The 12,066-nt window shown below is 44.7% G+C and overlaps 1 protein-coding gene across 1 annotated transcript in view; it reads left to right on the forward strand.

The window, feature by feature from the left end:
- The window catches only part of LOC127572067 (rho guanine nucleotide exchange factor 26-like), a 173,900-nt gene that overhangs the window by 52,387 nt on the left and 109,447 nt on the right, over nt 1–12,066 (forward strand). The window contains exon 5 of the mRNA XM_052018917.1: nt 2,757–2,813. Coding sequence (XP_051874877.1) covers nt 2,757–2,813 — 57 coding nt within the window. The remainder of the gene's footprint in view (nt 1–2,756; nt 2,814–12,066) is intronic.

Raw genomic sequence — 12,066 nt, forward strand, 5'->3', positions numbered from 1 at the left:
CACCACCACCCCTGGCAGCCCATTCCAGACACCCACCACTCTCTGTGTTTTAAAAAAAACCTGCCCTGCACGTCCCCCCTGAACCTACCCCCTCTCACCTTAAGTGCATGCCCTCTGGTATTAGACATTTCAACCCTGAGGAAAAGGTACCAGCCGTCTACTCTTGTCGGTGCCTCTGTTATAAATTCTTTCAGGTCTCCCCTCAGCTTCCACCACTCCAGAGAAAGCTGCCCAAGTTTGTCCAACTTCTCCTTATAGCACATGCCCACTACTCCAGGCAGCTGGATTAATAAACATTCCTGGAATGAGTAGATTGTCTGATCAGGAATGGTTATAAGATAAGATTTCTTTATTAGTCACATGTACATCGAAACACACAGTGAAATGCATCTCTTGCGTAGAGTGTTCTGGGGGCAGCCTGCAAGTGTTGCCACGCTTCTGGAGCCAACATAGCATGCCCACAACTTCCTAACCCGTACGTCTTTGGAATGTGGGAGGAAACCGCATACTTTTAAGTTTAGGAGAATGAGGTGTGAGTATACTGAAACATATGAGATCTTAATAAGGCATGACTAGGTGGAGATGGTTCCAATAGTGGGATAGTTTCAAACAAGGGGACATAGTTATAAGATTAAGGGGCAGTTACTTAAAACTGAGGCGTGTGAGAATATATGCTCGCAAAACGTGGTGAATCTCTGGAATTCTTTCTTCCGGAGGGATGTCAAGGCTGGATCATTGGAGGAGAGAGATAAGAGTTTGACATATCTGGAAATTGAGAGCTATGGGGAAATGGCACGTAAGAGGAGTTGAGACCTGCGGTAGATTGACCATGGTCACATTGAATGGCGGGGCAGGTTTGAGGGACCAAGTGGCCTACTCCTTCTCCTATGTTCTTGTGTTCTAGACCAGCAATAGCTACTTTAACCTGCCCATCACACTTAGCCCATCACACCTGTACTAGCATGTCAATTTATGACAGGATCAGTGATTGGAGAACTGGGCATGGAATTCATGTGGGCAAATGCAGGAGTCCTAATCTCTCAACAGAAGAATGAAAGACTGGCATTGATACAGCGCCATTCATGGCTTAAGGTCGATGCAGCTAATGGAGTATTTTGAAGTTTCGTTATTGTTTACAGGGAGGAAATTTCATAACCAATTTGCACACAGCAAGCTGCCACTAGCAGCATTAAAATAATCACCAGTTAATCTATATTAGTGCTGTCTGATGAGAAATAAATATTGGCTGAGACACATTTCTTCTAAGTGGTACCATGGGTACTTTTACATGCTCTTGAAGAGGCAGACAGGATCTCAGTTTGATGTCTCCCAGAAGCAAAGTAATCACTGTGACTCTGCTCTGCCCAAGACCAAAACACATTGCAGAGAGTTTTAAACACAGCCCAGTCCATAATGAAAACCAGCCTCCCCTCCATTGACTGCGTCCACACTTCCCACTGCCTCAGGAAAGTGGCCAACATAATCGAGGACCCCCCCCCCCACCACTCTGGTCATTCTCTCTTCTCCCCCTTCCAATTGGCAGAAGAGACAGATGCTTGAAAACACATGCCACTAGGCTCAAGGACAGCTTCTATCCCACTGTTATAAGATTCTTGAATCGACCATTTATACGATAAAGATGAGCTCTTGATCTCTCAATCTACCTCGTCATGGCTCTTGCACCTTATCTGTCTATCTGCACTCCACTTTCTCTGTAACTGTAACACTATATTATTCATTCTGTTGTTTTTTTTTCCCTTGTACAACCTCAATGTACTTATGTATGAATGATCTGTCTGGATGGCATGCAAAACAAAGCTTTCCTCTGTATCTTGATACATGTGACAATAATAAACCAATTACCAATGTTGTGTGCCTGAGACTTTGGAGTAAAACCCAGAACACTGTGCTTTCAAAGAAGCAAGTGCTGCCAACTAAATCACTGCACAGGGAGCTAAACGGAACAGTTTGTCATCTTTTATTGGGCATGCAAATCGTCTTATAGAGTCATACAGTACAGAAACTGGCCCTTTGGCCCAACTGGTCCATGCTAACCAAGATGCCTATCTAAGCTGGTCCCATTTGCCAGTGTTTGGCCCATATCCCTCTAAACCTTTCCTATCCATGTACCTGTCCAAGTAAATGTTGTTAATGTACCTGCCTCAACCACTTCCTCAGGCAGCTCATTCCATATACTGACCACTCTTTGCTTGATAGTTGTCACCCAGATGGAACATCAAGGCATGTGTGATCACAGTATAATGGTGGAGATTTAAGGGTAATTAAAACCAGGTTAATAGATTAGAGAAAAGCTGTTTTTAAGGAACTGGCAGTAATTCAGGAAGATAACATAAACAATAATGAGAACTATTTGAAAAAGTTGCCCCTCAGGTTCCTGTTAAATCTCTCCCCCTATCACCATAAGCCTATACCCTCTAGTTCTTGATTCCCCAACTCTGGGAAAAAGACTGTGCGCATTCACCCTATCTATGCCCCTCAAGATTTTGTACACCTCTATAAGATCACCCGTAATTCTCCTACGCTTCAAAATCTGGAGCCTCATTGCCAGGAGTGCCATCTCACAAGATTTTTATTAAGGTATAATGTGCTTCAGGCTTAAATATCAGTTTGTCTGCACATATTACTAACTCCTCTCCATATTATTGATTAATGTAGGTATCTTGGGAAATGCTGAACTTTCTAATTTTACTGCTCTGGAGAATGTCATATTTGCAAATTTGTCTTTTATCTTTCAGGTGAGGAAGAGTGGGATTTTACAGACCGTCAGCCAAGAGGAGAGGAAGCGTCAGGAGGTACATTTCACTCTTTGCTCAATAGTTGTTTCCCAGGTGGAACATTAAGGCAATAGCGATCACAATATAATACACCTTAAGGAGATAATGGTGGAGATTTAAAGGTAATGAAAACCTGGTTAATAGATTGGAGAAAAGCTGATTTTTTACAAACTGGGAGTAAATTAGGAAGATAAAATGGACAATAATGGGAAACATTTAAAATGGTGTTCCACAGAAATGCAGAAAAATTATATTCCAAAAGAAAAAGACAAAAACAACAGTCGTGAGGCTCCAAGGAGGAATAAAAAAATAAAGCATACCATAAATACAGAGAGAGCAGAGGAGTCCCTGATAAGAGATATTACAAAGAGATTAGGAGAGAAGTAAAACAAAAGGAACCTGAAGACAAACGATGAAATTAATATATCAACGAACATAAAACAAAATCGTTAAATATGTTACAAAGTGCATCAAAAGTAAAAGGAATCCAGCAGCAAAATACTGCAGATGCTGGACATATGAAATAAAAATAAAGTTGTTGTATAATAAAAATTACCTTGGGATGAGAGTGGGGCCAATAAGAAATAGTTAGGGTAATACCACAGGGAGATGACAGAAATACTAAATCATTATTTTGCTTTGGTATTTACAGAGGAGATGGAATGGGCAGGCTGGAATTGGTTGGTGAAACAAGCAATGCGATAAGTGGACATGAAATAGATTCAGATTAGTTTATTGTCATACACACCAGGGTGCAATGAAATTCCTTGTTTGCTTGAAACTCACAGAGTAAACAGTACACATGGTGATAATAAATACAACAGTAATTACATCAACGAGCACAAAAGCAACAGAATGGTGCAAAGTATAGTAGTTTACCAGGATGCTGCCTGGATTGGAGAGCATGTCTTGTGAGGATAGGTTGAGCGAGCTAGGGCTTTTCTCTTTGGAGAGAAGGAGGATGAGAGAGGACTTGATAGAGGTGCACAAGATGATAAGAGGCATAGATCGAGTGGATAGTCAGAGACTTTTTCCCAATGGCTAACACGAGGGGACATAATTTTAAGGTGATTGGAGGAAGGTATAAGGGGGATGTCAGAGGTAAGTTTTTTTGCACAGAGAGTGGTGGGTGCGTGGAACGCACTGTCGACAGAGGTGGTGGAGGCAGATACATTAGGGACATTTAAAAAACTCATAGATAACCACATGAATGATAGAGAAATGGGGGGCTATGTGGGAGGGAAGTGTTAGATAGATCTTAGAGTAGGATAAAATGTCGGCACAAAATAGTGGGCTCTACTGTGCTGTAGTGTTCTGTGTAAACTGAAGTAGTGAAAAAGAAAAGCTAAAGTGACAATAACGGAAGAGGGAGAGTTAAGAGTCCAAGAACCTGGCAGCACCACCGGGAAGGGGATGTGAAAGAGGTGGATGGTTCAGATAGCAGTGGGGAAGAAGCTGTTCTTAAGTCTGGTCGTCTGGGCTTTCAAGCTCCTGTATCTTCTCCCAGAAGGTAGAAGAGAGAACAGGGAAAGAGAGAAAAAGAGGAATCAGTAATAAAATAATCAAACTCAAAATGGATCAAAGCTCTGGTCCACAAGGAATACATGTTTATTAATTTATTAGAGAAAGAACCTAGTATCAGAGGACAGGTGGCCAGCTAACTTGTATTTAAGATAGTAATGGGCAGCACAGTGGCACAGCTGGCAGAGCCGCTGCCTCACTGCGCCAGAGACCCGGGTTCAATCCTGACCTCGGGTGCTGTCTTTTTGGAGTTTGCACGTTCTCCCTGTGACTGTGATTTCCTCCGGGTGCTCCAGTTTCCTCCTACGTCCCAAAGACGTGAAGGTTGGTGGGTTAATTGGCTGCTGTAAATTAGCCCTAGTGTGTAGGTGAGTGGTAGAATCCAGGAGGAGTTGGAGGGAATGTAGGGAGAATAAAAAAATGGGATTAATGTAAAGGGGTAGTTGATGGTCAGCATGGAATTAGTGGGCCGAAGGGCCTGTTTCCATGCTGTATCTTTCTCTGAGTTTGTAAGGTCGGATAGGACAAGTACATGAACAATAATTTAACATCAGTAGCAGAAAAAATAATGGAATCCTTAAAAAGAGAATGGAGGAGAAATTAAAAATATAACAATGAATGGGTTTGAAAAGGGACGCCCCGTTTGACCAATCTTATCGAAATTAGAGTCGTAGAGTTGTATCGCACAGAAACAGGCCCTTCATCCACCATGTCCATGCTGCCCATCTATACCAGGCAACATCCTGGTGAATCTCCTCTGCACTCTCTCCAGCGCAATCACATCCTATAATGCAGCAACCAAAACTGCACACACATTACTCCAAGTGTGGCCTAACCAGCATTTTATAAAGTTACAACGTAATGCCTCATATCTTGTGCCTTGACCTATGAAGGCAAGCGTGCTATATGCCTTCTTCACCAGGCTATCCACCTGTGTTTTCAGGAGGCTAGACAATGGTAATGTAGTGGATGTAATTTATCTAGATTTTCATGTATGGTACACCTTAACTAATGAATGGATAAGCTCGGGCGATGTGCAATTAGGGAACATAACAAAAAATTTGTGAGGGCTATAGATAGGGTAAACTGCAGGAAATGTTTCCCCAAATCAGAGGTAGATAAGGCTGAAGAACGTAGCTTGAGGATAAGGGGGAAGAGATTTAGAGGGGATCTGAGCAGGAACTTTTTCACCCAGAGAGTGTTGAACACTCTGCCTGAGAGAGTAGTGGAAGCAGAGTCCCTGATGGCTGGATGACTTGAGGACAGAGGGTGGGAGTACAGGGTATCTATTCACAGTGGAAGAAGTTGAATGCTGGTGTTCCATAGGGATCAGAAGGGTTGCACTTCAAGTGAATCACTACCAATATCGAGGGCAGTTCCTGGTGCTGTTGCAGATGGCTGAGGGATGGATTTGAGTATAGATTAAGGCAGAAATGGAATTGCGAGGCAGAACATTGAGTGAGAGCTTTAAAGGCAGAATAAACAATAAGCAGAGAATGGACGCTAAAGGAGCGTGGCTGTGGTTGATGCAGTACACCTCAATGCAAGAAGTGTAGTGAACCGGGCAGGTGAGTTGAAAGGCGTGTGTCTTGGCAATGACTCAAACGTGGCCTAAATGAGTAGAAATGGGAGCTTAATCTTCCTGGACACACAGATGAGATGGTGGGGATTATAAAAAAGAGTGAGTTGACAATATTGATAAGAGAAGGGATCACAACTATGAGAAAGGACACGTTAGAAGTTATGAGTTGAAGCTTAGAACAATTAAAGGGGTTGTGGCATTGTTGGACTGGGCAATGAACAAAATCCAGGGGTCATTGAAGAGCAAATTTGGGGGCAAAAATACTAGGCCTGTACTAGTGGGATTTCAGTTCCTCTGATATTAACTGAGATACATAGAACAGTACAGCACAATACAGGCCCTTCATCCCACAATGTTGTGCCGAGCTTTAAACTTCACCTAAGACTATCCAACCCCTTCCTCCCATGTATCCCTCCATATGCTTATCTCTTGAATTTGACCAATGTAACTGCCTCCATCACCGCCCCAGGCAGTGCATTCCATGAACCAACCACTCTCTGGGTAAAAAACCTTCCTCTGATATCTCCCTTTGAATTTCCCACCCATTACTTTAAAGCCATGCCCTCTTGTATTGAGCATTGGTGCCCTGGGAAAGAGGCGCTGGCTGTCCACTCTATCTATTCCTTTTAATATCTTGTACACCTCTATCATGTCTCCTCTCATCCTCCTCCTCTCCAAAGAGTAAAGCCCTAGCTCCCTTAGTCTCATAATACATGCTCTCTAAACCAGGCAGCATCCTGGTAAATCTCTGCACCCTTTCCAACGCTTCCGCATCCTTCCTGTAATGAGGCGACCAATACGGTCAAAGTAAAATGGATAAGTGGAGTAGACATTCAAACTGATATTCAGGAGAATTTTTAACTAATATGTAGTAAGTCCAATAAGAGGTGGGATGTGTAATTCTGGGTTTAGTTTTCGGGGATGAAGTTGAACACATGGAAATAGAGAATAAGTGTGCAGTGATCTCAGTCTGCACGGTTGAGGAACAGGAGTCAGATAAACAAGGAGTACAAATTTTAAACTGGACTAAGGTCAACTTTACTAGGCTGAGAAATGATTTGGCAGAAGTGAACTGGAAATTGGAGTTTGGAGGTAAATCGGTCTCAGAGCAATGGGAGGAGATTTAAGGGATTTGGGATAAACATGTTCTGCAGAAAAAAAGAGTGGGATCAATGGATCTAGAGCCCCTGAATGTCAAGGTGCGAAAAGGGTAGGACAGGGCCGGGCAAAAAGGGAAGCTTGTTAGAGTCATAGAGCCATACAGCGTGGAAACAGACCATTCGGCCCACCATGTCCATGCTGACCACTGGGTATCCATCCATATTAATTCATTCTTCCAGCACCTGCCTCAGTGATTTGAGTCCTTGTCGGGACACTTAAGCACTGTCGGGGACTCTGCTTCTGCCACTCTCTCAGGCAGAGTGTTCACCACTCTCTGGGTGAAAAAGTTCCTGCTCAGATCCCCTCTAAATCTCTTCCCCCTTACCCTCAATCTATGTCCTTCAGCCTTATCTACCTCTGATTTGGGGAAACATTTCCTGCAGTCTACCCTATCTATAGCCCTCATAAATTTTTTTTACCTCTATCATGTCCCCTCTTAACCTCCTCCTCTCCAGGGAGAACAGACCCAGCCTCTCCAGTCTCTCCTCAGAACTGAAACGTTCCATCCCAGGCAACATCCTGGTGAATCTGCCCTGCCCTCTCTCCAGTGGCATCACATCTTTCTGATAGTGGGGTGACCAGAACTGCACGCACTACTTCAGATGAGTCTGACCAATGTTTTATAAAGTTGGAACGTTACTTCCCTGCTCTTACATTCAGTGCCCTGACTGTGTGGCTTATTGTTATTGGTTTATTGTTGTCACATGTACTGAGGTACAGTGAAAAACTTGGCTACTGTTCATACAAATCGATTCATTACACAGTGCATTGAGGTAGTGCAAGGTAAAACAATAACAGAATGCAGAATAATGTGTAACTGCTGCAGAGAAAGTGCAGTACAGGTAGACAATAAGAACATAGAACAGTACAGCACAGAACAGGCTCTTCAGCCCACAATGTTGTGCCGACATAGCTATTCCCTCCTACCTACAGAATGCCCATAACCCTCCATTTTCCTCTCATTCATGTGCCCATCCAAGCCCCTCTTAAAAGCCCCCAACGAATTTGCCTCCACCACCCTATCAGGCGACACATTCCAGGCATCCACCACTCTGAGTAAAAAATGTACCCCTCACGTCTGTTCTGAACCTACCCCCTCTCACCTTAAATGCATGCCCTTAAGGTGCAAGTCCATCTTATCGTACTAGGGAACTGTTCAACCTTGGATAGAACCTTATTAACCATGTAATCTACCTGCACTGCTATCTTCAAGGATCTTTGAACTTGTACACCAATTTATTGTTGGACACTAAGAGCTTAATGCAGTAGGTAGCATGGAAGAGTATTGGAAGTGTGGGAGTGAAGTTAAAGGGGAAATTAGGAAAACAAGTAAAAGATCGGGAATATTTATTGGTTTATTATTGACAGATGCATCAGAATACAGTGAAGAGCTTTTGTTTGCGTGCCATCCAGACAGATCATTCCATACTTAAGTTTACTGAGGTAGTCAAAAGGAAAACAGAAAGCAGAATATAGTGTTACAGTTACAGAGAAACTGCAGTGCAGGTAGACAGGTAAAGTGCAAGGGCCATGGCGAGGTGGATTGGGAGGCCAAGTTCATCTTTTAGCTATGAGAGGTCTATTCAAGAGTCTGATAACAGCAAAACTGGAAAGCAGATGTCATAAAGTGATTCAGTCATTCAGCACGGAAACAGGCCCTTCGGCCCACTGAGGCCCTGCTGACTATCAGACTCCCCTTTACACTAATCCCATTTCATTCTCTCCCACGCTATCTCCCCCAGCTCCCTCCATTCACACACACCAGGGGCAGTGTACAGCGGACAAATAACCTACAAATCGTCAGGATTGAGCTGGGGTCCTTGGAGCTGTGAGGCAGTAGCACCAGCTTGATTCAGCTAGAGTTGATGCACAGAGAAGGGTTTCACTTGGAGGGAAGATGATGACCTGAGGTCACCAATACAAGATGGTCTCCAGGTAATCCTAAGGGGAAATTTAGAAGAAACATCTTTCACCAAAGAGTGCACTGAGTATAGGAGTTGGAACATTATGTTGCAGTTGTATAAGTCATTGGTGAGGCTGCACTTGGAGTACTGTGTACAGTTTTGGTCACCCTGTTATAGGAAAGACATGATTAAACTGGAAGGAGTGCAGAAAGCATTTACGAGGATGTTGCCAGGACTCGAGGGCCTGAGTTATAGGGAGAGGTTGGCCAGGCTAGGTCTTTATTCCTTGGAGCGTAGGAGAATGAGGGGCGACCTTATAGAAATGTGTAAAATTATGAGAGGCATAGATAAGGTGGACGGTAACAGTCTTTTCCCCAGGGTAGCAGAGGCCAAAACTAGGGGGCATAGATTTAGAGTAAGAGGGGAAAGATGTAAAAGTGACCTGAGGGGTAACTTTTTCATGCCGAGGGTGGTGAGTATATGGAACGAGCTGCCAGAGGAAGTGTTTGAGGCAGGTACAACAGTATCATTTAAGCAGCACTTGGATAGGTACATGGAGGGGTGGGGCTTGGAGGGATATGGGCCGAACGCAGGAAATTGGGACTAGCTGGGTGGGCACCTTGGTCGGCATGGACTGGTTGGGCTGAAGGGCCTGTATCCGTGCTGTATTGCACTGTGCCTCTATGAGTGGTGGGAGTATGGAACTCACTCCCACAAGGGAGCAGTGGTAGTGCAGATATATCTAATAGGAGGCTGGGCAAGCACGAGAAGGTCACACTAGGCTTCGATGAGGAAATGCTCAACTGGAACATAAACAGCAGCGGGGATTTTTTTGGGCTGAAGGGCCTGTTTATGTGTTGTAGGTTGTGTACACTCCTATGTAATCCTATGTGGAGACACAGACTGCGGATGCTGGAACCCGGAGTAAAAAACAAACTGCTGGTGGAACCCAGCGGGTCAGGGAACATCTGTGGAGGGAAATGGATGTTTGACGTTTCGGGTCGAGACCCTTTCTCTTTCCTCCTGATCTGCCCAGTTCCTCCTACCCACCCTCCCGGACCACTATCACCCTGTTTCTTTCCCCTCCTGTACCCACTCCAACTGCCCATCGCCCACACCCTCCCCCCCACTGTTCCCATCTGTCCTCCCCACCTCCCTTATCTGGTTCCATGCTCCACCTTCCTCTCCTATCAGATCCCGCCATCTGCGGCCCTCTGCGGACTCCACCTATCGCCTCCCGTCCTCTGTCGCTATTCCCGCTCTCCCCTCCTCCATCTGCCTCTCACCCCTCCTCACTTGGATCCACCTATCACCTGTCAGCCCTTGCACCACCCCTTCCCCGCTCCCCCCCCCCCCCCACCCTTTTATATTGGCTATCTCCTCTCCATCTCTCAGTCCTGAAGAAGGGTCTCGACCTGAAACATCGACAGTCCATTTCCCTCCACAGATGCTGCTTGACCCGCTGGGTTTTTTAATCGTGTATAGATCCTGACATACAGTTCATAACTGCAGAGGGAAAATTGACGGGTGAAACAGAAGCCATGTTTGGACCCTGAAGGCACTGTATAATGTCAAACATGACAAGCTGTTTCACATTGTCTAAGAGCAGTACAGCCAGAGGACACAGCCTGCCCTAGAGGAGATGTATCTTCAGAACCAACTCATGGACACAATATTCCATGGAGCCAACAGCCAAGCAACGAAGCAGCCTCCTTTGGGAGATGCTGGATACAATTACAATTGATTCACTTAAATGCAGATTAGATAGATTTCTTTCAGGAAATAATGTTTTGGCATCCAGAATTTGAGACGTGGCATACATTGATTGCTCCGTGCTCGAGACAAAATAAATGACTTTGAATCTCTGGTATCCGAATTTCTCCATTGTTTTTTTCTCTTCTCCCTTCTGGGTCTGCTCTAGACTGATAGAACATACAACAGTACAGCACAGGAACAGGCCCTTTGGCCCAAGATATCTGTGCTGAACACGATGCCAAACTAAACTGAGCCTCTTCAGCCTGCACATTAACTATATCCCCCCATTCCTTGCACATTCATGTAAATTGGTTTATTATTGTCGCATGTACTGAGGTGCAGTGGAAAAGTTCCTTTTTCATGCCATCCATACAGATCATTTCATAGAATCAGTGCATTGAGGTAGTACAAGGGAAAACAATAACAGAATGCAGAATATAGTGTTACAGTTGCGGGGAAAGTGCAGTGCAGGCAGATAATAAGGTGCAAGGCCGTGATGAGGTAGATTGTGAGGTCAAGAGTCTGTCTTATCATACAAGGGGACCATTCAATTGCCTTTTCACAGTTGGGTAGAAGCTGTCCTTGACCTGGTGGTACGTGCTTTCAGGCTTTTGTATCTTCTGCCCAAAGGGAGGGGGGAGAAGAGAGAATGTACGGGGTGGGTGAGGTCTTTGATTATGTTGGCTGCTTTACTGAGGCAGCGAGAAGTGTAGACAGAGTCCACGGAGGGGAGGCTGGTTTCCGTGATGTGCTGAGCTGTGTCCACGACTCTCTGCAGTTTCTTGTGGTCTCGGGCAGAGTTGCCATACTAAGCAATTTATCTATTTGACAGCCTCTTAAATTCCACTATCATATCCGCTTCCACCACCACCTCTGGCAGCCTGTTCCAGGCACCCACCACTCTGTGTGGAAAAAAACTTGTCCCCCACATCTCATTTAAAGTTTCCCCCTTTCACCTTAAATACATGTCCTCTTATACTTGACATTTCTACCTTGGGGAGACTGACTGTCTACCCTGTCTATACCCAGGTCTCCCCTCAGCCTCCAACGCTCCAGAGAAAACAACCCAAGTCTGTCCAACTGTGGACTGTTGTTGCAGTTCAGAGGCTACACATGTTACCTTCACCCAGCCTGGATATGAAAGGAGTTAACAGCTTGATAGCTCTTTCTTGGTTCCATGGGTAGTGGTGTAGGTCCATTCTTAATCGATGGAGTGATTTGTCTGGTTAATTCCAGTAATGAAGGAGACTGTCTCCTGTGAAATAGTTACAGGACCCCCGAGCAGTTGGTATCCAACTTCTTAAAGGGACAGTTGTTGTATAGCCACATGAGTTTGAGCAATAACACG

Source organism: Pristis pectinata, chromosome 6 (assembly GCF_009764475.1).
Source record: "Pristis pectinata isolate sPriPec2 chromosome 6, sPriPec2.1.pri, whole genome shotgun sequence".
NCBI classification, from domain to species: Eukaryota; Metazoa; Chordata; class Chondrichthyes; order Rhinopristiformes; family Pristidae; genus Pristis; species Pristis pectinata.